The 26,812-nt window shown below is 33.4% G+C and overlaps 1 protein-coding gene across 1 annotated transcript; it reads right to left on the bottom strand.

Annotated features, from left to right (window-relative positions):
* On the bottom strand, positions 1-25,836 carry LOC148282787 (glycine dehydrogenase (decarboxylating), mitochondrial). Its single transcript, XM_088224543.1, has 18 exons — positions 25,517-25,836; positions 23,882-23,960; positions 22,708-22,843; positions 19,851-20,015; positions 16,597-16,825; positions 15,645-15,868; positions 13,851-14,026; positions 13,541-13,767; positions 13,278-13,454; positions 12,932-13,116; positions 12,656-12,857; positions 12,395-12,544; positions 10,087-10,199; positions 9,858-10,005; positions 8,841-9,048; positions 6,787-6,959; positions 3,438-3,518; positions 1-436 (listed from the first exon to the last, which is right to left on the bottom strand). The coding sequence occupies exons 1-18, from the start codon at positions 25,754-25,756 to the stop codon at positions 326-328; spliced, it is 3,024 nt and encodes a 1,007-aa protein (XP_088080669.1). The 5' UTR covers positions 25,757-25,836; the 3' UTR covers positions 1-325.
* Positions 25,837-26,812: the final 976 nt, after the last annotated feature.

The raw sequence follows: 26,812 nt of genomic DNA, 5'->3' as shown, positions 1-26,812 counted from the left end.
TTTGCGGTCATAACTTAGTTTATTTTTATTACAAAATATAAAATGCCTGCCTGTCATTTAAGTAATTTGTATTTTAATATTATTCATATGAAATCCAATTATTTTAAGTGAGAACATACATGCATAATTGATAAATTTGTCTTCAAGCGTGACTGAAATATTATTCAATAATTTTGGTACGCATACGATAATATTGATTGTGTTATGTTTATATTTACAGACTTTGTTTGATAAAAAATCTTTGTCATAAGTTTAAAAAAAAACCGTTTCGCTGAAATAATTTCACGCCATTTATTTACCGTCACGACAATATAACTTGTATGTATTAATAGTCTGGCAGGATCGGGGGACAAGTACACACCAAATGCTTGTCTCCATACATGTCGTCTATTCTTCCGACTGTTGGCCATATTTTGGTTTCAGACTTCACGAAAGGCTGGAAAAAAAAATTTAAGACATTTAAAAACTTGGCACATATGATTTTTTTGTTGGATTTTAATTTTGGTACATAATAAAAATACAATTGAAATACAAATAATCATATTATCATACCTATTAGTTGGTAAAAATAGTTTTTTCAACCAAATAAAGAAACTAATATAATACACTGGAACCTTTTTTTATACGGGGGATACATTTCAGACAGTAAAAAAAGGATACTAACAAAGAGCAACGCTGGATAGGTTTCCTAGTATAAAAACCCATTCGGGGTATTAAAAAAATGAAACTGTTTACTTTTTATTGTAAGTACCTTATTTAAAAAAATATATATAATATGACATCAATACACTTTAAATAATCGTAACAAAAATTATCCACTATACGAGGGTTGTCTTTTAAGTTTTGAATTAAACAGTAGATAGGTTTTAAAGTATTGAGGGACAGCGAAACCGTCCAATTTTGCCCGCTTTTTAACAATTATGTTGATTTTCTATAAAAAATGTATTTTATGCCTTACTTTTTAATTTCTAAGAATGACCTAGATAATCATTGAATAGGGTTAGAATTGTAACTTCAGTCATATTTAAATGCGATTCTAAGCAATTAAAAATTTTGATGGGCGCAAAATTAGCTTTATGTTTGTCTATGTTTGCCCGCAACCATTATTTGTTGAACTGTAGCTCATATGGCGTTCTTGTTTAAGAACTACTTTATTGAATTATTGATTCAAAGGCAAAATTGTCGTTTGAACATATTTTCAATGGCTAACTAATAAAATATTCGTCTAAAACACGTGGGCAACTTTACCCACCGAACTCTATTTGTTTTCATACAAGCAACTTATAGGCCTTAAGGTTGTCGAAATCTGGTTGATAACCTAAGAAAAATTGATAAATCTTCTTTATTTATAGAAATGTTTTATTTAAGCACGTACAAATTCCAATAATTCTAGTCTTAATTACATAAATGTAAATTTTTAATATGAAGTAGATACACACAATTTTCGAAATAGCAAATATACCAATGTTGCGAGAAATAGTAACTGTTTCAGGAATGGAAGTTAATGATGAAATGAAGTTAATGAACAACTAAGAAGGTTAAGTTAAAACCAGACGACGCCGACGATTAAAAAAAATAATAGAAATTATTTCGGAATCTAAGTCCATAGCTACGAAAGTGACCTTTGAAGGTGGATGATAACTGGTTAACTCCAGATATAATGGAAATGATCAAATATACAAACAAATTGTATACCATGCAAGAAATGAGAAATAAAATCAAAGTGACTTACGAGACCTGACTTAGGTTTATTTAAATAATTATTTATTTAGATAAGTGTGAAACTGTGAGAGTGAAGTTATGTCTCGGAAAAATCTTAAAACCCACTTGTTCTCGAAATCATTTGAATAAATCCGAAGCGAAGTTTTACTCAAATTACAAATTCACAAGTTAAAATTTATCCATAATAATAATAATACTTTTGAAAATCTAAAATACCCAAAGTGTGCAAAGCCATCATAATAGTTTTAATTAAATTTAAACTAATTATGAAAATAAGAAAGTGACAAATGACAGCCCTAACACATTTTTTCGTTTGGGCAAAATTGACACCCCAGAGGTTCAACTTATGCGGTTTAATTTGCCCATTGTCATAATTATTGATTTAAGCTACTGACAGCACACATAAACAGAAAATGATCTGAAAAACTTTGTCTATATTATACAACAAATAAACTTATCTTTGTCTTTGACATCGAGCAGTATATTAAAAAATACCGAGTCGTAATTGGCACGCAACAAATTACACGCGCACTTTGACAGGTTTTGACAGACCACTGAGTAAAGTTAGGGACGAAAGCTTCTGAGTGAGTTAGCGACATAAATCCACTTTCCTCCTTAATGTACCAAATTTACCGAAATCAAATAGAAATATATATTTTTTTATGGTTGAGCATAGAATAGACTCAGTAGGCAAAATATCAATTAAGGGCAAAATTGGACGGTTTCGCGGTATATAACTAGAGTAATCACGAGCGTTCGAAATATGGTCCTTCAATCTACGGCCGATTGCCATATTATGTTTGATAGAACGGACTCGGAAACCGAAGAGATAGCGAGTAAAAATTTTATTGATCCTGAACGGAGCCGATGTGAAGATATTTTCAAGCAAATCTATTTCCGAACTCCATCAGGTAGATACGTGGTCCCTCAACAACTTCGAGAAAATTACATTCATCTCGGTCAATCGCATGATATTGCTGTATCTATAAAGGTTGTATAATCTTGAAAGCCGTTTATCGAAAAATGAAAGTACATTTCTTTAATTTTACGAAAGAGTACATATTATTATTAGGGCATAAGGTGGAAGTAAGTCGAAATAGATCTAGTCCATCGTACATAATTCGGCATCACTGTTTTCACAAGGAGCAGAGGTCGACACCTAAATATTGAGAGTTGTATTTGATGCAAGTTGTAAAACTTCATCACGGATTTTGTTGAATGAAATTTTTCTTGTCGGGCCAAAGTTACAGCAAGGTATAGCAAATATAATTTGGTAATTTCGAATTCATGCTATTTTATTTACATACAGCAGTTATTCGTAAAATATATCGACAAATCTTAGTTTCGCACAGATTAAAAATCTATCATCGTATAGAATTTGAATACCAAACAGTTTCTTATGGAACAGCTTGCCCCGTATTTGGCTTTACGTACTTTGCATCAGCTAGCGTCGGATAAGGGGTCTAAATATCTTGAAGCAGCAACTGTTTTACTCGAAAACTAGCATAAGTCTGAGCCATACCTTCATGTAACAGATAATCGAGATAATTTGCTTTGGTGTAGCAAATCATTGTCCTATGAATTATTATCATGTTTTTGTAGATACCTTATTAAATAATTTATGTACATTTTAATTGGTAGGAGTGCTATATTACACATTTAAATACATAAATAATTTAACAAAAATGATTTACAAATATTTTATTTATACATACAGCGGGAAAAGCCGCCTGTTCTCGTGAATATGGTCTGTTCCACTCATTGGCGATAACATGAGCTTGTGTGTGAGGTGCCATCTGAAAAACAACATTACGAGTAAAGATATTAAATTAAATTATTACTGAAAATAATTTTATTTCAGTATGATGCGCCTTCCTGGAAAGTTTTCAAATAGTTTGTATTAACTCTTATCTCGTATATTTTTCTTGTAAGTAAAACGAGTTACTAAAAAAGGTGATAAAAATGTATCAATTGATTTGCGAATCGAATGATAAAAAAATCGTAAAAAAGATTTCTCATAATTTCTACTGAGTAATACATTTTTTTCTTATTCCCAGTCTCTTGTTTTATAAAAAAACTCATTTGTGCACATTTCTTATGGTTTCTAAAATAATACCTAGTTGATCAAAAAAAATGTTTATAAAACAGAAGGAAATGTCTCTGTTATAAAATTACAAAATGGTTGGTAGACACATTATTAAAAATAACGTTTCTACCTAGAGACTAGATTAGAGAATAGAGTGAAAACTCATGTTTATAGAGTGAGTTCGTTTTACATTGATTTTAATACATACATGTATTTAGTGTCTACACATATATTTTATATTTTATTTACATTTTATTTTTACTATCTAAAATAGATTCCTTAAAATAAGATATTATATTCTAAAATATAAACAATTTTCCACTGTATGGAGTTCAGCCTAGGGTTTTTAAATTTAGATTTTAATGTTTTTTTTTTTTAATTTTATTCAGAAAACATACAGTCATACATAATTAAAAACAACATTATTTTAACATAAAAAGACCAATTAAGTTTTCATAAATTATGCAAAAGATATAAACATTAAATGTGACAAAAAAAATTAAATAAATAAGAATTTCAAGTGAGAAAAGAATAATTGTCAACATTTGCGTTTACCATGGAGGCAATAAATAAAAATATAGAATGTACACTCCGAGTCATCCACGCACACACATGAACGCACATATAAAACATATACATTACACGCGGCACATATACATAGCACAAACCACTATAATCGACCCCATAAAGAAATTTTCTGTTCAAATGCAACGTGCAGTTAAAAATGTCTACATCAATACTGAGTCCATTATAATTTCTACAGGTACGTCTAATGAATGAATTCGAGGTATAATTGTTTTTACAAGTTGGTACACAAAAAAGGGAATTTAATCTGGTATAGCGAAGAGGACAACGGAAACCAATATTTTGTAAAAGATACGGCGAATCAACTATATTATTGAGAATTTTGAAAACAAAAATTAAATCACATGTAAGGCGCCTTTTTTGTAGTGATTCTATATTAAAATTGATCAAAGATGCGCCGTAATCATTTTCAATGTTGCCAAAACGATATTCCAGGCTCCTTATGAATTTCTTTTGAATGTTTTCAATTTGATTAATATATACATTATACTAAGGGGACCATACTAATGAAGCGAATTCGAATGTTTTAATATCTGTTATTGATTTTAAGATTTCTGGAATATCATTAAAGTTTTTTTTCTCCAACATGAATAATAATAATGATTTAAAGATGCAGTTGTATTGCATCTGTGTAAAGTAAAATTATAATAAACCAGCCTAATAAACGAACCTCTACCTCTACTAATCCGAGCACACTGTAAAATAAATCCAACTTCTAATAATCCGACCCCACTATAAACCGAACCTCAAGTTGTCCGAACCCATTATAAACGGAACCTCCAGTAGCTCAATCACAAATAACTATTGACGTGCTCAAAAACATGCTAAGCATTTAAGCGATCACAATGAACAATAATGAACATGCTTAAGTTATCGCAGTCAAAAGTCAACGCGTGTGTAATCTCTAAGTCAACGCCTGTGTCGGTTTGTTTTTTGTTTTCCTCGTAAATAAATACAGTTCATTGGTGAAAAATCGACGTTTACTAAAAAAATAATACAATTTATTGTATTTGCAAAATAGTAAGGAGTATCTAATACAAAAAAGTGAAAATTAAATTACAATTACTATGGCGACTGCTTTTTTTGACATTTGACTTGCCAACCGCCGCGCCGGCTAAATGCAATACATGATAAATAATAAATAAATAAAAATAGCAGTTTTGGAATATTTTCCATATTTACACCGGAGAAATACAAATATGTGATTGCGCAGCAGGATTATACGTCGCGAAACGTAAATATTTTGACATTTAATATTAGGTGTTCACGGATGTTCCATTGTGATCGCAAATACAATAAAAAACCATGGTGAGAAATTGTTATCAAGTCGCTTATAAGCACGTCGATAGTTATTTGTGATTGAGCACCTGTAATCTGAACCCGCTGTAAACCGAACCTCCAGTTATCCTAATCCACTATAAATAGGTTCAGAAGGTGTTCCATAGAAAACAATATAATATTATCAATATCTCAAATATATAATTAACACACAGATGCCTGCTTTGTCATATTTTATGTGTACTATTAATTTAAAAATCCCATTGGTGTAAGTATGTAAAATGGAAAAACATTGTTGTATTTCTCAAACGTAACAGTAATCAGTAATCAGTAATCATAGATTTAGTTTTTGTAATATAAGCGTGCAAACAATATTAATACTATCTTTCAAATACCATTGAGATAATATTATTTATTATTTGCTGTCAAAATTTGAATGGTTCTGAGAATATATTATTTATAAATGGCATTAAATTCAAGCATTTTCTATATTGCGAACATAGCTAAGTTGCATCCTAAATAAAACATGCCTTTTATTATTATTATGAATACAGCGCCATTTTGTATAGTAGAATCCCTCATGGGCGCTTTACAAATACATGAATATTGATGTTAACTTGTATTATGGATAATTTATATAGCGCATCCGAGATTCTAATTAACCGAGGACTGAAAGGCCGATCAACTGAGGCCCGTAGGGCTGATTTCATAAGACTAAGAAGACATATTTATTTAGGGCCCGCAAGGCCAATTTCACAAGGCCAAGAGGACAGATTTATTAGGGCCCGTAGGGCCGATTAGACGAGGGCTGATGAAGGGCTGAATTTACTACCCTATGTTACAGTCGTCAAGAGCTGACTGTTATTTTTTTAAATTACAGAATTTTCACTATCCAATTTTAATCGTTTGATAACCAAATTTTTTGCTTAGATATTCAATACTCGTATGTCTGTTTAATTTGTGTGGTATTGGTAGTTTTATTATACAGATTATTCTTTACCACATTTTAATTACTCCAAATAACAAAAAAATAATTTGAGACGCCCAAAGGGGTAATATTTCTAGGTGCCCGAGATTCTAACAGCTGCCTGATTCTTCATGAATTTAATACTAACCTTCAATGGATTGATTCTTATGTCCATATTTCCATCCTCAATCTCTTTGATTTCCTGTCTTATTGAGATGAGGGCTTCGCAGAATCTGTCTAGTTCCACTTTATCTTCAGATTCTGTCGGTTCTATCATCAGCGTGCCTGCTACAGGCCATGACATTGTAGGTGCATGAAAACCTGGAAATAAATTCCGAATGGGAATGAAAACATACGAGTTTGGAGGCGCCTGCATTCGAAACACAAAGCCACACAATTTTGAAAATTGACCAGCTGCGCAAGGCCCCGTCAATATTTTGGTAATTCATCCATTAATAAAAGCTAACGATTGACAACGGAAATTAACATGTTACATTATTCGTCATACACAAAACACATGGGAAATAAAATTGATTAAAAAAAAAAATTGCATTATTGAATAACAAGGAACAACATAGTTTTTTTCCTAAAAATTAGTATTATTTAACCAAGCTTAAAATGTTTAATTTTTTTCTTTACAGGCGCTGCGATTTTTCAAAGATTTTTTTTTTAAATCCGCGCTGGGAAGAATCGCAACGTCAAATTTGTGCCGTCATAATTTATTTATTCCGCGAAGATTAGTTAGTCTTATTAATTTATTACTTTTTTGGGTATAATATGAAGATTTGTCACTCAATAGCCCAAATAATTACATTAAATTGTACGTAAATGAGTTCAATTTTAAACAAATATATTTTTTAATTAAATAGATAAAAGCTGTGGGGCGTGTTGGAAAAGTATGGAGTAAACAATAAACTTATACGTGCAGTATCTTCTCTCTATGAAGCTATGAGGAGAGTTCAGCTTGTGTAAGAGTTAATGGGGGATTCACATCTTGGTTTGCGATCTCAAAAGGTGTGAAACAGGGTTGTGTCACCATGGTTGTTTAATCTATACATGGACAACTGTTTGAAAGATATATAATGTACGGGTATTTGAGCAAAAATGGATAATTTTTCAGTAAGCCGCTTGTTGAATGCTGATGATGCAGTTCTGTTAGCAAGCAGCAAGGATGATATTCAACAAATAGTCTCTAGAATGTATGATGTATTCCTGGAGAGCGAATTGGCGAAAGTGAGGTTACTGACTGCATAATAAATGTAAACAACGAATTTTTTGAACAAGTAGAGGAATTTGTGTACCTGGGAAGCATGTTTTCAAGAGATGGAGGAGTAGAAAAAGATGTTGAAAGGAGAGTGAATGCTGGCAACAAAATGAACGGAGCACTAAGCAAAATAATTGCTAATAAATATATGTCAATCGAAGCGAAACTGGCAGTGCCCAGCGGAGTTTTAGTCCCAACACTTATGTATGGAAGTGAAACATGGAACTGGTAGAGAAAAGATGAAAGCCGAGTAAACGCAGTTGAAATGCGATCTCTTAGACGAATGTATGGGAAATCAATGTATGTCAGGGTTACGAATGATGAAATCAGGCGAGAGTGTAAATCTGAGTCAAGTATAATTGATAAGATTAAGAAAGGTTCTGATCACGTTCAGATCAAAGATGGTTCAGGTCACGTTCAGGTCACGTAGAACGAATGGACGACGAAAAAATGTTAAAACAAGTATATTCGGCGAAAATGAACGGTAACGTGAGACGAGGATGACCAAGGAAGACGTGGCATGGTCAGATAAACCAAAATCTTAAGTCTGGTCATGTCAAAATCAGACAGAACCGAAGGGCATGTATGACAAGATGTATGAATGTAGAAGAAGCTAGGAATATATGCCAGGATAGACGTGTGTGGTGGTCCATTCTCTCTGCCTACCCCTAAAGTGAAATGGCGTGATGGTAGTAGTAGTAATAAAAACAACTTGGCTTTTAACCGCTTATTTTTTCTACCGACTGGTTTCAAAGCGACACTAGCTTCATTATCAAGGTTTACTTAACTAATATATTGTTCGTACATTTCAGAAAGCCTTCGCCGTACATTGAAATGTTTGTATTGTTATCATGTCAACAAAAACCAGTTAAAAACTATTTCGTAGCACTACGCTTCCTTATTACCGCATACTATTTATGAACAATATTGAGACTCACCATAGTCCATTAATCGTTTTGCTATATCCGCAGCTTCAACATTGGCAGTTTTTTTTAGATCTCTGGTGTCGATGATGAACTCGTGTGCTACCAAGCCCGTGTCTCCCTTAAAGAGGGTCTTATAGTGACTTTCTAGTCGCTTCGACATGTAGTTCGCATTTAGAATAGCCACCTGCGTAGCTTTTCTTAAACCTCGTGGACCCATCATCTGTAAATAACTTATATTAACAATACATAGGTATGTGTAAACGTATTACTCGTATATATATACTCGTACTAAATTGACTAATACCCTTATCATTTATTATTAATGACAATGAAACATAAAACAGTGACAACGTGAAGTCGGTATATCACTGAAAAAAACAGAAGCAAGCAGTTGTTTCATAATATTGGTAGGTACTTATGGTAAATTCAAAAATATTTCAATTAAGATAGAGAACCTCTTTGAGAAAGGAATATGGATATCCATACATTTACGTGGTTTAAGACTGGTTGATTGGTTGATTTAACTTTAAGATGTCATTTTACACATTTAATTTCTCCAATTATTTCATCTGTTGATTTAAGTGAAGTGGGTATGAGCTGAAACTTTTATGAATATACATAATATTATTTATTTGTTTATAGTGAATTAATTTCATCGTGATTTTATCCTACTGATTAAAAAAAAACTGTTTTAATATTGCATTTTTCTCAGATGAATATATAATCAAATCATAACAACGAAAAAGGATAATTATTTTATCGCCGGCAGTGAATCTCGATTTTTGTTGTTGTTATATAAATGTAAGATAATCAGTCTAAAGTTTTAGGTGCCATTCCTGGGACTTGAAATATTATAGTTTTAAAACACTTTTTAAAATCATTATTTCATGTCAACTGTGTCGGAAATTGAACTCGAGACCTCTTGGATGTTAGGCAAACGAGCTGACAATAATTTTACTGTTATATTTATACAGTCTAAGTCTTTAATAATAATAAAAAAACAATAAAGGTTTTCATCAAAATACAAACCTTGATGTATGCCCAAGAAATTGGAAGAATGGCTGAAGAACCAAACGGAGCTGCGCTAACAGATCCAAATGGCTGGGCAGAATCTCCAAGGTCCGCTAATGGGTTGACAACTGGATGCCCAGGAAGAAAAGGCGCTAGATGTGCTTTGCTAGAAAATGTAAATATCCCTGTCAAATGACCAATGTAAATCATTACATATTTCAGCAGAGTATACTATTATTATGCTCACACTCCAATAGGACCCATTCCCGGCCCTCCTCCCCCGTGGGGAATGCAAAATGTTTTGTGAAGGTTCATATGAGAAACATCACTGCCATAGTCTCCTGGCCGGCATAGTCCTACCTAAAATAATAAACATTTTCGGGCAAAGCTGAATATACATTGCACAAGGGTCTTCAGTCACATACTTAGTACAATTTCCGGGAAAGATAAATTACCTTGGTCTGACCACTCGTAATTTTTTTACTCTTAAAGCTCGCTGGCTCAAAAAAATACGTGCGTGGCGGTGTTAGGTAAAATTTGATCCAGTTTTTAAGGTCGCCTATTAGGCATTTTTGTGGGTTATATAATATTATCCTTTCATCACAATACATTCTTAATCATGAAAAGACGTGTGATGTACAATTTTTCATGATTTAGTGAAGGAAAATGATGTATAAAAAATACTTTTCAATTAATCGATCATTTACTATGGGTCTTATCAAACCCATCTCCGGTAGGTATAAGTTGATCATCTTCCGGCAGCAATAAATAACTCCATAAGTGACAGTTTGGAATTGGCTGCTGCACATCGATAGAGACGAGTTTTTCAATCTTTTTAAAGTTCGAGATGAACGAAAATTTTCTAATCTGCTTACCTACCACACTTTTATTTGCTTATTATGGATGATTTCGTGATATATATATTTTTTTATTATTATTTATTTTTGAATTATTTAATTTAGTACTCACTATTATTTGGCATATTATTTATTATTCCAATTTCTTACTATAGAAAAAAGTGAGTTTATAAAAACCGTATCCCAATTATCATTTCAATTATGTTTTCGTATTCTTTTCTATTGCTTTCAATGATACTATTATTTAATGTAATTTTTTATGTAACTAAATTAGTATAATTTGTATTTTGATATTTATTTATGTTATCTTCTTTGGAATTTGATCATGTATTATTTATACTTTGTTATTATAACACGTTATTATGGTTTAATTTAATTTAACGTTATTAATACTTATTATAATTAATTTTACTACGAATTTTTTATTGTTAATTATTATGGGTTAACTCAGGTACAGCCTTAAAAGTCTTAATAAGTTCATGAATATGTAAACGAGTGTAATTTTGAAAGAATAAATCATTAAATAAATGAATTAAGGAAAAAACCCCAAATAAATAATTTATTAATTTATTTATTTACAAACAATAAAAACAACATAATAAAAACAGAAATGCTCAATTAAAAATTAAATGATAAAAAATATTACAGTAGCCTAAAAATACACCTTGAATAGGTGCGTTTCTTAAACCTAAAGAATTAGCTGTCAAAAATGTCAATCTCCTCACTTTCATTACACGTACTATCGTATAGGGTGGCGCGCGGCAGACGCACGTCGGATTTGAAGGGGGCATTGCTCCCTTCCTAACTGTCCTAGACGGTTGAAAGTGGGATGCTTCAAAAGAAGGGGAAGGGAAGTTTAATTTCAATGTGGCGATAGTCGCCATAATGGAGTGGTCTGTTGGAACTAGTGGAGCCAGAGCAGTCGCTAGTGAAAACATGCTTGCTGCGTTGCCCCGAGACAGTATCTTTTTCTTCTCTGACGAGGCACATTTTCACCCCAGTGGATATGTCAATAAACATAATATGCGGTATCGGAGTTATGATCCCAGGGAGCTTCACCAGAGACCCCTGCACGTTGACAGGGTGACAGTATGGTGTGCAAGTTCGAGAATTGAGATCATCGGTCCTTACATGAAAATGATTGAGCGGTTACAGTCACTTCTGCACGTTACTTGACCATGAAACTGACGGGACATTTTCTTGCCACAGTTGGAAAGAATGGAGTTGGGAAGCAAGATGGGGCCACAGCTCACACTGTAAGGGTTTGCATGGACTTTTTGCGAGACAGATTCCTTGGGCGCCTCATCTCATAACGAGGCGATTGGCGAACTGGCCAATGCGCTCTCCAGATTTGGTTGCTTATGATTTTTTCTACGAAGATACCTAAAACCCTTGATTGACGATGATCGTCGTATGGAAATGCTTCAAAGAGTGCAAGAAAACTTAGGGAAAAGGCTTACATAGTATTTGGAGTGCGAAAGGCGTCATTTGGCCGATACTTTGTTCAAAACTGTGTAAACCTTAATATCCTTTCTTATTGAAACAGGAAAAAAAAAATTAGTCGTTTTGCCACTGTCTGCGTTTTATTACTTTTTAAAACCCATGCGTCTGCCGCGCGCCGCCCTGTACAATCTGTACCTATTCGTTCTTGATATTATAACGTTGAAAAACTATTTTAAGATAAACATTATTAATTACCTGTGCATTCATATTTGCACCATCTAAGTATACCTGTCCCCCATGCTTGTGGACTAAGTCACACACTTCAGCAACAGTCTCTTCGAATACTCCATTAGTGGAAGGATATGTTATCATTAGGCATGACAGATTTTTGCTATGCTCTTCCACCTAAAATAACAATCCACACATAAATATTATATTATTGTTGTAGGTATTAATTTTTCCGATATCCGGAAACCATAAAGGTATTATTTTTCAAAAGATGATAACATAATTAACCTTGTCATGCAAATGTTTCATGTCGATGCTTCCATGAGCTGTCACTTTGATTGGCTCGACTCTCATTCCTGCCATTTGTGCACTTGCTGGGTTTGTTCCATGTGCGCTAACTGGAATAAGGCATATTTGCCTGTGCACATCTCCTCGTGATTCGTGATAGCTTTTGATTGCGCGTAGACCTGCATACTCTCCTTGCGCACCGCTGAATTCAAAGAAGTTAAAAATGTGTTACCCAAGTTTAATATATCAGAAACTAGTTTAAGTGAGTGTTTTTACCTGTTGGGTTGAAAAGAAACCCTATCATATCCAGTAATGATACATAAATCCTTTTCGAGTTCTTGGAAAAGTGTGTGGTATCCAGTGCTTTGATCTAAAGGAGCAAACGGATGAATGTCGGTAAAGTGTCGGAAAGAACACGGCATCATTTCTGTAGTAGAGTTAAGTTTCATCGTGCAAGATCCCTAAAAAATAAACAATTTAAAGAAAAACTCATCAAAAAATAAAGGAGAGAACTATAGAAATAAAATAACACCTGTAAGATGATGCCGAAAAATAAATTGAAACTCTTGTGATTCGAATTGTAATACTTAACAATTAAAAAATAAATGGACAATAAACTTACCAAAGGAATCATCGAGTGTACAAGAGATATATCCTTATTTTCTAATTGTTTCATGTAACGGACAATTCTTGTTTCAGAGTGATGTTGGTTAAATACCAGATGCGTTAAATAATGTGACGTCCTCTTGAAATCAGTATTCATTATACTGCTAATCGTTACATCTCCGCTATCTACAACCTTTAAAAAAAAACTTGTACAAACCTACAGTTGGTGTAATAATTTGTACATATTAACTATTCATAAATGGAATATTAATAAATTACCTGCTTAGAATCTTTAGCATCGAATATCCACAACAAATCATCTACATCACTCATAACTACAGTTTCATCCAATGCAACACCAATTGAACCATCTTCGAAATATCTTAAATTAATGCATTTTTCGTTGGCTCGACTTTTAATTTGTTCAAGGGAGTCTGATATTGGGACTACACGAAGAGTATCGAAGAAAACTTTATTTTTTAGTTTATGTCCTCGTTGGCGTAAACCTACAATAAAACATTAAAAATTTATAGATTAAAACAATCAATTGAGCACATTGTTATTTAGTTCTGAATGATTAATTGTTTACCTTCGTTAAGCACAAGGGTGGCATTATGAATGTTTTGGGCAATATCCTTCAAACCCTGAGGCCCATGATAAACAGCAAACATTGCCGACATGTTGGCAAGCAGAGCTTGGGCTGTGCAAATGTTTGAAGTTGCTTTGTCTCTTCTGATGTGTTGTTCTCTTGTCTGTAGAGCAAGCCTAAAATTTTTGTAAATGAAAACGGAACTGCTATTAAGTTACCGAAAGATGATGAAAGATGAAAATGGTACATGTCATTCCCGGTCCGTTCATAGAACGCATGGAACCATTGGTCTCCCTAAGATTAGCCAAAAAATGTTTACAAAATAGCGTGTTTAATAAATTGATTATCAGTGATAATACCTAAAATTTAAATTAATATAAAAAATAATGTAATAATAATTTGACTAATAATGCGATAAATTTCGGAGGAGTTTTACTATCGCCTTAAATATTTTTAAAAAAAAACAACATAACCCACAAGCATATCCATTCATCAGCGCTGTCATGCGCGTACTTGTTATTTGGCTACTGGATGGATCTCAACGAAAGAATGATCGCTATGGAACCAAATTCCGTTCCAGCGCCGTACTGAACGCTCAATCCGAGCGCACGCGCTGATTAAAATTCTCACTAGGCTGTGAAAGCAATTGAAACATCATCATTATTCCCTTTCCGCACCTAATAGTGCATAGGGCACTGCATTGGTACACCAATCGCAGCGAATCTTGATCATTTTTGTTACATGAAGGTAAGATGATCAGTCTTACGGTTCAGGTACCAGTCCAGGGACTATGAAATATTTTAGTGTGAAAACACCTTTTTAAATAAATATTTCATATCAACCATGTCGGGAATCGAACCCGAGACCTCTCGAATGGTAGGCTAACGTACTGACCATTACACCACGAGGTCGACATGTCAAACATACAGATACATTATTTTTCGTATATTTTTCATTTAGTTTAGACGCGATGCGGCCCCAACGCCTCGCAGCACAGATGCTGATATTGAATTTTCGGTTTCAAATAATGACCAATTCTTTTTCGTTGGAAAGTCATGTTTTTTAACAAGATAATATCTATTTTGGTTCCACTGTATTTTAGTCAAATGAAATATAACGCCACAAAATACTTTGCAGTTATTTATCATAGTATATTTAGTGAAGTTGGTGGATTTGTCATAATAATTTGTTACTAGACATGTAAAATTATTGATATTATTTCTAATCATACATACTTAGTATTTAGTTTGTCTTTAGTTTCTTAAGGGCAGTGTTTATTATATGTACCAATTACCTATTTATTAATTTCTTACCTAATCCAAAATTCCACCGCACGCTCTTGGTACTTGTTATTGTGATTCATAATTATGGTAAAAATTTATAAATAAAGTGTAATAAAACTATATGCGTATTTTTATTATTATAATCATAATTATGCATTCAAATGCAGCAAATCGGTTTTAAATCCCGACGAACTCGAAATGATAAAGATGCGTTTTTTCACTATAATATTTCGCGTGGTCTTTAGACTGGCATCTGCACTGCTGGACTTATAAATCTTTCTATCACATGATAAATAATCAAAATACGTCGTTTTTTGTGAGAAATGTAGGGCCATTTATGAGTATTCTTAGGTTTGATTAAAGGAATAATGATGAGAAGGAAGCTTCAAGAAATTAATTAAATGCAAATTTTGTTTGCAATGAAACTGTAATGCAATGAGCAGTTATTAGGAGAGTGGTATATTAGTTTTTATTTACTTATATGTTTTTTAAATTAATTATTTTAATAAACCTGTAGGCATCATGGCCACTGGCATCTCTGGTGACCCCTATCATCCTGCCCGGCATGAGCCTCACCAGACTCTGATTGCAGGCGAAGAAGCCCGCGTGAGGGCCCCCGTAGCCCAAAGGGACCCCCAGCCGCTGGGAGGTCCCGATGGCGATGTCGGCTCCGAACTCCGCAGGAGGTCGGAGTAGGGTGAGTGACAGCAGGTCGGTGGCGCAGCAGACTAAGGTCTGTTAATAAAAAAATATAAGGATAAGTCGGGTTGCGCGTGTGTTGAGAAACTCCTATCAAAATAACTTCGAAGTTATTCTGATTTCTGAGTCCTCAAAAATCTTGAGGATTCCTCGAAGAACATTATACTACAGCTATCAGAACTTTCTTATCGGCATATTACTAGACTAGTATAAATAGAATAGTGCTTATTTATAAAATGTCATATTAGTTGTATTCCATTAGAGCCTATTTTTTTACTAAGTATGTCAAAACAGGGTGTGTGTGTGAGAGAGTGAGAGAGGGTGGGTGGGAGGGTGTGGATATGTGTGTGTGCGAGTGAGAATATCATAAAAAAATATATAAGTTAGGATAATTACAGTTTTATTTATTACAATATTATTTTTAAACGATGTTGCAGAGTCTAGTCAAATGTTGATGTCGAAAGTATCTATTTGATCAGGGTACGATTGATGGGTGAATTTGTTGCTGCATTCGTATTGTATTTCAATATATGAAAAAGTTTTGTGTGTATGAACCGCCTAAGTGGTACATTGAAATGAATCGAGAAGAGTAGGTCTAGGCAATCAATTTGGCCATGAAGTATTTTATGTATAAGTAAAAGGTTCGCAAGTGCTCGCCGTTTCTTTAAAGTTGGAAATTCATGTTTTGTACGAGTACATATCATAAAATATATCACAAAAATGATAATTTCGTAACGTTTTAATAGTTATTTTAACGCACTAACCCCGTTAGCATGAGCTTCCTCTGCAAGAGTCGAGTAGTCGCTGACGTTTCCATATGTGTCAGGATACTGCAGCAGGATACCAGCTACATCTCTCTGGGTGAAGTCAGTGGCTGCCACATCGTCCACCACTAGTGTCGTGAGGCCGAGAGCTTCCAGTCGAGTCCGGACCACGGATATGGTCTGAGGGTGCAGCGCCGAGGTGAGGATCACCTTGGTACGTTTGTTCTGTCTGCAATGAGCGGTTTTAATGGCGCATAAGGCATTGACTTGTTAAACCAAATGCAGCGTATCTCGATGGTATGTTACATAAAAGGTAAGGTGATTGGTTTTACACTTCAGGTGCCAGTCCAAAAACAAAAAAATATTAAAGTATCGGTAAGATCTGACATGCATAATTTTAGTCATTTTTGCATTTATTATAAGACCCACATCATGCGACCATTTAAGCAAGAAATCGAAGACTTTCCGCAATAAATGAATGTCTGTGAGAAATTGCAAGTACCGTGTTTATTTATTTTATTTTATTTATTTTATTTTTATTTATTTGGATAACCAACAGCTATAATGATATCATATTTATATAACAAAACAAATAACAAATAAGCCAATTACAGGTTTTCACAAGTAGCATCACAGTAAGTTAAAAAAGATTCTCGAACATAAAATGAATAGTAATTAAATGTAAATTTAAAAGAAAAGAAAAAAATACTACGAGTTATTTTGAAAGCAAACGCCGCACGTTATTAAGATTATTTTCAAATAAATCTATGTTAAATGATTTATTTAGTACATTAAAATTATTAAAAGTTCGCCATAAATATGAATTTTGCCTATAATTAGATGAAACAAGAGGTATGTGAAGAAGAGGGTTATTTCTTAAAACTTTGGAAGGAACATTGATAGAAAGTTTGCAAAGTAGTTCAGGACAGTCAATTGAACTAGAGGCAATTTTAAGTAAATAAATTATATCCGCTATTTCACGACGTTTTTGCAGAGGCAGTAGGTGATGTTTTTTACATATATGAATATACTGGTCAGATTTAAACTCAAGTTTCAACCGGAAACACATGAACTTTACGATTTTTTTTTGAATATTTTCAATGCGTGATATCTGCACATTGTACATAGGATTCCATATTTGTGATGCATATTCTAAGTTGCTTCGCACTAATGTACAGTAAAGGATTTTAAGTGTCTTTGCCATAGTGAACGACGTAGAGCTACGCATAACAAAGCCAAGCGCACGCGATGACTTTTTTATGATGCTGTCAACATGGGCGTCAAAAAGTAATTTACTATCATGGAAGACACCTAGATCCTTTACACATAATGAGCGTTGGAGGTTTTGACCCTTAAGCACATAGTTAGTACGTAAAAATTTTACTTTGCGACTAAATGTAATAACTGAACACTTAGAAGGATTAAGGTCCAAGCAGTTGGAGTTGCAGTAATCCTCTAGACGGTCGAGATCTGACTGCAGATCAAAGACGTCAGCTAGGGTCTTGATTGTTGCAAAAATTTTCATGTCGTCAGCAAAACAAAGCAAACGCGAAGAGGTAAAGCATTTATCAATATCGTTAACAAAAATTATGAAGAGCAAAGGTCCCAGAAGAGACCCTTGAGGCACCCCGCTGGGGACCCGTACCCAACTGGAAATAAAATTATTAACCACTACCGCTTGCGACCTGTTGTCTATATAAGATGAAAACCATCTGAAGAGGTCACCTCTAATACCGATTTTAGTTAATTTTTTTAATAGTAATTTGTGATCGATTCGGTCGAAGCATTTACTGTAATCGGTGTAAATAACGTCTACCTGATGACCACCGTCCATTGAATCAGTAAGGTAATCATTAAGTAAGATTAAATTTGAAACAGTAGATCTCCCTTTTAGAAAGCCATGTTGAGATGGACTCAGTGAGTTTTTAATGGCGGAATATAGTTGGTTATAGATTATTCTTTCAAATACTTTAGACACTATACACAGTTTAGAAATTGGTCTATAATTGACAATATCGGTTTTAGGCCCTTTCTTGTGGACTGGTGTTATAAAAGCGGATTTCCAAATATGTGGGATTGTGCATTCTTTGAGAGATCTTTTGAATAGCAAAGTGATTGGTACACATATAGTACTAGCAGAATTTATGAGAAAACATGCGGGAAGGTGATCAGGTCCAGCTGATTTTGATGTATCTAGCTTTAAGAGTAGATAAACATATCGGGGTAAACATAATGTTTGGAATACTAAACATTTTTCGACATAAATGAGACGTAAGTAATATACAAAAATGGACCCAGAATGGATTCCTGGGGTACCCCAGCCTTTGTTATTTAACTTTAATTTTACTTATATTTCACATACACAACGGTATTCTTTATCCGTCCTGTAGTATTATGGTAGCCGCGTTTGCCTACCATGCTTCAGGTTCCTGGCAGTGTGGACGCGAAATATTGGTTCTGAAGATGATTCAATTCCAATATTTCACGCCTCGCTCTTCTCAGGAAAGAACAGTTTCCATTCCTCGACATACGAAATATTTTTTCAGCTATTACTTTTCTATTCAAGGTGCTAAACTTTGGAATGAGCTACCTCTTCATAAAAAAAATGTACCTTCTCTAGCCACCTTTAAGAAACGCCTGAAACATTACTTTATATCCTCAGGATCCTGAACTCCCTAAAAAAATATCGCTTTTCTTTTCTTAGTTCCTCTTTCTCTCTCTCCTTCTAAACTCATTTTCTGATTCCACATTACTCATCCTTTAATATGTATAACATAATGTCCTTTTTTCAAATTAATATGTGCAAGTCTTATCTCCCGATTAAAAAACAGTTGTTGTTTTTAATAAATTATGTTTTTTTACGCACATATTTTTTGTTGGCTGGAAAATATTGCTTTTAGCAATAAGTGCTGGGCTATAGTGGCGAGCGTTTTGCGACACGGCGCGGGCGCGGTGAATTCAAACATATGCTGAAAAGCGTAGTGTCTATACACTATAAAATGACCGCGCGGGCACTCCAAGACTACGCGCACCGCGTCCGTGCCGCGCCGCAATACGCTCGCTACTATGGCCAAGCAATAAGGGTTTGGTGAAGAAAATGGTTTAAATGAAAAATGTACTATGAACAACCAATTGTGACAAAAACTTAAAAAATGTTTAACTTTAAACTTATCGTGGTACAACTGGCTTTTAGGACATTAGAAGTACCCCTTAAAAATCCCCACCCCTGATGTCCGACAACCTGTGGACCATACCTATAGCATAAAGATAAGGCTTCTGCAGCTGCTGTTCCTTCATCCAATAATGAAGCATTGGCCACCTCTAATCCAGTGAGATCACTGACCACCGTCTGGTAGTTTAGGAGACCTTCGAGTCTTCCTTGAGCAACCTCGGGCTGGTAAGGCGTGTACTGTGTGGTCCTGGTAATAAAGCAATCTGTATTAGGGCGGATGATTAATTGCAAAATGAAATCAGAATCGTGGACGCGTGTTTAAGAATCCGGATAATCTCAGGTAAAAACCCTGAAAAAGGAAATCAAGCAGTGATAAGTTTGCCTATAAGTTGGCGTATTTGCCTATTCATCCGCCAAGTTTTAGGTCCCGGTTTCGGTAAAGAGCACTGCATCGGAACATTGGTTGAGTTATGTTTCTATTTCACACACGAAATTGAATAACAATTTTATCAATTCATAATTTGATTCCTGATTTTTAATTCAGTATTCACTAGCCTATTTTAGACAGATCGTAAAATCCACGTGGCAAGAAAAAAAATTGTATGCATTGATTTTCATTGCATTATAATAATAAAAATACGTAAATAAGTTTCGTCCGGGTTTCGTCGTGACTGACATCGTCAGATTGGTGAAACTATATACGTATTTTTATTATTATTATTAAAATGCAGTTCCACCAAGAAATGTCAGTGGAAAAACTCAATCTATTTCATTGCATTGTTTTTTATATTTTTTAACTTTTAACTGGTGACGGGAATTTTATGTAACGTTACTGGTGACGTGAGGCCTGATAGGCCGCAGTTGTATTTCGATGATTTTACAAGAATGGAATACGGTAGTCTACTTAAGTGTTAGTTCATTGATAAAATCTATTTATCTATTCCTATTTCTTGAATCTTTTTGAAAGTGATAGTTTTTAGCTCAGTTTCTGTGAATAGTCTATATATTGTGTTTTAGGTTTAAATGTTTTTCTTTTCTTTTTTTAATATTAAGTTCACAGAATGTTTAAATGTTTTTATTTTCTTTTTTAATATTAATTTCACAGAATGTTTAAATGTTTTTCTTTTCTTTTTTAATATTAAGTTCACAGATTGTTTGAATGTTTTTATTTTCTTCTTTAATATTAAGTTCACAGATTGTTTAAATGTTTTCTTTCCTTTTTTAATATTAAGTTCATAGATTGTTAAAATTTGTTTAAATTTTTATTGTTTAAATGTATACTATGTATTGTTACAAGAAATGTACTATTTTTTTTATGTACCGTCCCAAATGAGTTTTCTCGTACAACTCCTGGGAATATAATATCATGATATTCATGTCTTATATGTTTTATTAATAAATAAAAAATAAAAAAATAAAAAAACGGATCTTAAATAATAATTTACAAAAAAACTGTCTATTCTAAAAACTAATTTTAAATTATGAATGAGCAATCGAAAAATTTGTACCTTTTATATATGATGAAATCGACATGAGATTAAAATTTACTCGTGAATTTTTGATTTTTTTGATTTTTTAAAAATCTTAGTTTAGACTATCCAACTTAAAAATTACACAAATTTCTGGTCACATGAGTCATAACAAATTTGAAAAGGGTGAACTTCGCGAATTTGCGTAAGCACTCAGGACATGCCTGTTTCGAAGATTGCAAGCATAAGTGTTTTTTGCACTCAAAGCATTTATAATATGATTTTGTCATTTTCTGGCACATGTTTCTATTTTGCGGCCTAAGCTGCATATCTGAGCACAAAATTCATATCAGGTTTAACCTTGTTTCAAATGGTTTACGTAAATTATACCCTAAGTTCTGAATGAATTTTAAAACCATATTTTGATGAAATGCCCTGACTCAATCATCTCTACCACCATCAGCTTGATACAGAATATGCGCATTTATCGTACCTACCTTTATCGAACAGTCAATAAAAAAAACACTGTACAACCTTCTTCGTGCTTAAAACTTGATTCTTCAAATTTTCAGGACATGTTTGTAAATATGGTTGATATTGCTTGTCCAATCGCGTACTTGGTAATGTATTTCTCTGCTCAAACAGTCGATGATTCTATGTTGAGGGTTCAGTATTATTCATTGTTCGTAAACAATGTAAAAAAGTCAAATGAAACAATTCAGAGAAAATACCAAAACAGTATCGTAAATAGTGACGTGTGGCCTTGGAGGCCGCTATAGAACTCTACTTTGACCTTACTTTCCGATTTTACTCCAACTGACACTTCTTTCGCTCTCTATGGCATAAATGCAACCATTATTAACTATTTACACGTAGAAAACAGGGATGCATTGGAAATGGGGTGAAACGACGTTTCGTTAGAGCCGTAGGACCTGTGAAACCGCACGTCACCAGTTAATGGCTAATTATCATCATTTCCCTACCCTGATTACCTATGTGACACATAGGGCACTGCATTGGTATAACATTTGATCGTGCCTTCACTATTTAATACGTAAAAGCAAGGTGATCAGGTGAGGTAAAACACTGCTTTGAAAAGTCACCCATTAAACAAATATTTCATGTCGATCCAAAGCAAGGAAGGACCTGACAGGCAAAAGTACTAACCAGTACCCTACGAGCCCGACTAATCTTCAATTAGTTTCCTATTGCATAATTTTTATCCGAGAGTAGCCACCGAGTTGAACTATATTCTGAATTCTTCCCAGACACGGAAATATTTTTGGCACAGGTAAAGTCAGTCAATCCACAAAATAAATCATTAAAAAAAAAGTATGTACACACATATATTTCAATCCTCCCTAGGTAATTTTACCGTGCTGTGAGGGTTTGAACGATTCGTCTGAAATAGGCCAAGCTCTTAATTTAGATAAAAATCAAATATAAACTGAAGATAATCAAATTATTTACCATCCAGGGTTTTCGAAGATATTCCTCATAATAGTGTGAGGAACACAGCAATTATGGTAACCCATTCCAATATACGATCTCCATATTTGATTCTTTTCGGCAATACCGCGAATCCGTTTTATTAGATCGTACTCACCTGTAAACAAATGAATATGAAGTAAATATTTTTTGATCGTGGATATCAAATTAGGCATTTAAAATACATATCGTCCGTAGTGAAAATAAACTTTGGTAATTTTACAAACAAACGAACCATAACGCCCTCGCCGCGGGCGCCACACCTTTCTGCCTTTGTATACAGAACTCTCTTGTTCTACAATCCAGAGTCTGAATCTACAAACATTCATGAATCTTCTCATGCACGCACTTAGATTATTCCGCCTTTTGACATTTTCATTATCAAGTATTTATTAGATTAGATCATAAAACGTTTTTCTTTATTTTCAGCATTCATCGACATTTTCAGTCGTTCTTTCATTGAACATTCGCAACGTAAGTCCGAATCGCCAAAGCACAATTTTCTAAATTTTGTCTATAACCGTTGTCTCTTCCTTGCGTTCTGCATGCATCTATTCATCTCTACAATCTCTGTTTAAATCGCGCCTAAAGAAACATCTCTTCCTTAATCTCTCCTCCTTTCCTCTTTATTCCTTTTTCCCACTGAGTAAAAATTTAAAGTAATATATATAAAAATACAGTTATTTCAATTTTTGTATATTTTTAACTTTTTTATTTAGTTATTTTCTATTTTTTTTTTTTACATTAAAAGCCCCGCCCCACCCACTTACCCGAATCTGTTTTAAAGGTTTTGTGGCCTCTTTTCAGATCCAGCATTTATTTATTTTTTCAAAAAAATCTTTGTTTTTAAAAGATTCGCGTACATTTATTTTTTTGATTTACTTTTACTGCTTTCAATGCCCCAATTATTTTCTATTGATTATGTTTTGTAACTTGAATTACATAAATAAACCTTTAATTTTATTGGTTGGTTAGAAGAAATTGCCATTTGGTAATAAGCCCATTAATGTTCAATTTGTATTATGTACAAAAGGTTAATATATATATATATATTTTAAATATCTATAAAATATATTTTTTGATCAAAAGACAATTGAACAAATATCTGTAAATTAGTTTCGTCGTACGTACATAAAATGAAATTGTTTAATCTTACCAACAGGTTCTTCGATATCCAACATTCCTTTGTATCGAATGTTTGCTGGTACTGCATTATTTGTCAAATCGTCCAAACTCTGCAATAATTTGATTAACTTATTAAATACATATCCCGTACTAGTCCGAACATAACGCGATATTTTTCACTAAAAATAAAAAAAAAACATTTGCGTTATATTCGTGATAAAAAAATAGTGAATTTTTCCTTACATTCTTGCTTAAAATAAATAGACCTCGTTATATTCTAGGCATCTTTATATTCGGGATAGTACGGTTAAAGGTCTACTTGTCCTTCCATTTATATTTATATTAGGGTCGTGGTCAATGGCATGACCGTTTTTGCGGCAATTCAAAATTACAAATTAAAAAAATACTTTCTATGCTACTAATAAGTAACTGTTATTTATTTTTTTTTACTGGAAGGTATTTCACAGACCTTTATTACTTAAAAAATGTAAATAAATAAAAAAAACAGAAATCTCCCTAGTGATCACTAAGATACACTTCTGACCCCCTTCGAATTTTGAGGTAAGTATTATATGTACAGAGGTATTATATTTACAGAGGGCTCAAGTACCCCAAGGTACACATATCTACGCATTAAAAGTGAGAAAACATCTGTTCCACCGAGCAATTCTTGCTTTAATTATGATTCATTTAGTTTTTTAATCATTTTCGAGCGGCTGCTTTTTATCACAGAAGCCTATTTAACATACGAAAGAGAAATACTTTAATTATAATTTAGCATTGAGCGCGGAGTAAAGTTTTGGCAACTTATTGATTGAAATTGATTATATTATGATAACACGAATCGACAGGTCGGTGTAGCATACCGAGGTAGATAAAGATAGTAAGAAAGTTAAGTATACCGTCTCAGTGTGTACCGATGGAGATTGAGTTGGTAATTGCGGCCCAGGACCCTTATTGCAATGAAAAGTTAAAATTTATCCACAAAGTAAAATTAAGTTGTCTCGTCTGCTGAGTCTTGAAGATATTTTAATTTTCCACACAAATATAGACATTTTCGTACATAAATATTGATTTTACTTTAAAGACAGTCGAAGATAACTCTGTTAACTTCCGAATGTAATTACCCTCCTGATGCTAGTCTGAGGACTATGAAATAGTTGTACAGAAGTATAACAGCTTTTAACATAAACGTTTGCTCATTGCACAGAAGCCAAACGCCCCTATTTCTTCACGATGTGGACAATTTTTCAAAACTACAATTGATAGATTATTTAAGCATCTCGAGTTCTTACAAAAATAAATGTTTTATTTTCATAACCGAAAGTGGGGGTAAAAACACTGAATAATTTTTCATGTATATAAAAAAATAGGTCTATATCTAAGGTTATCGTAATAATAAAAATATTTGATTATTTTGTTTTAACCAAAACAATGTAAGCGTAAAAAGATGATGCATTAAAGTTTGAAACATTTTTATCAAATGAAACTGTTTTATAGAATTTAAAAATACCATGCACCTATCTTATTTTGTGATTTGTAAATTAAATAATAAACTAAACAATGCGGGTAGTACTTTACCTTTATAAGAATCATCTGACGTCGTCTTAAATACATACAATATTTATGAAAAAATATATTTGTAATTAATAGTGAATAATACAACCTTATACCCCAGTAAATCCAGCATCGTTATAATGTCGTGATCCCTAGGCCCAATATGTCTGCTAGGGAAGTCTGCCCTATTGGGAAATAATTTGTCCACATTATTAGCGAGGCTGTGGATCTCGGTGCTTTGAGTTCTATTATGTTTGAAAGTCCCATTGCTTTTTTTCAAAGCAACAAACTTATGTTGCTCATAAGCTTTTACAACCTTCGAAGTCCTGCGCCCGAGTATTCGTAACATTATAATATTTTGAACTTTATGAATGAATAATATAAACACCGAAACATACGTTGAGTGACCACGGTCAACTGATATTAACTGACCAAAAGGTTAAACATGTTAGATAGGTTCAAGACGCTTTTGTCAATATTCAAATGCGTCGTTACTGATAACAGTTTTCAACAAATAATTTAATCAATCAATGCTGCATCATTAACACGAGAAGTAACAGGATTCGTGCGAGGGAGATAAGATTAGAAAATACGACAATGCAATTTTGATATTTTATTATAAATATTGTCATAGAATATAACAGAAATGTAAATATTTCATAGCTTATATTATTCGGGTAAGTACCTACGTCCTTTCAGATTCTTGTACATTCTTGTATCCATTAAATATATTTGTATGATTGTTATTAATATATTACATGGCAAAATTACAAACATTTGTGGCAAATTTCAAGGCAATGATTGAGGTGATCGGATTGTAGGTATTCAATTACATAGTTCTCGCTCGAGCTCATAGAAAACAGGGTAATCTAAAACCAATTTTCACAAGAATAACATGCTAGAGAATTTTCACCTAATTAAAAATTCACGCTTATATATTTTATATATATCATACATAATTAAAACTACCGAATTACGGTTAGTTGTCGTACAATTTCTCTCTAAGTCTAATTCACAATGAGGAACTTCAGCCCCACAGGAAATTGGATACAAAAAATGTCTTCTTACGCGCGGTAAAAATTAGAGCATTAAATTGTACGGCAAAGTTTATTCATTTAAATAAACTAATTTGAACAACGTCACTAGTCCATATGAATCCACCAATGATAAGAGGTTGTGGAAGATTTTCGGTTTACGGTAATTTAACGGACCAATCGGAAGAACTGACCGAGAAGAAGCGGGAGAGAACTTGATACGCCACACGCGCAGTAATTTCACAAACACAAAACTTTAAAAAACCATAGCGCTGATAAATAGTACGACACATAAAAATTTAAAACAAACATCTTGGCTTAGTTGAATAGTCTATTAACGAATAAGAAAAACTACCGAACTTCCTCATTTT

This window comes from Micrasema longulum, unplaced genomic scaffold, assembly GCF_059751315.1.
Source record: "Micrasema longulum isolate JH-2025_06_02 unplaced genomic scaffold, ASM5975131v1 h1tg000294l, whole genome shotgun sequence".
NCBI lineage: Eukaryota > Metazoa > Arthropoda > Insecta > Trichoptera > Brachycentridae > Micrasema > Micrasema longulum.
The sequence above is the reverse complement of the archived record's forward strand: the minus strand, read 5'-3'. Positions and strand labels throughout refer to the sequence as shown.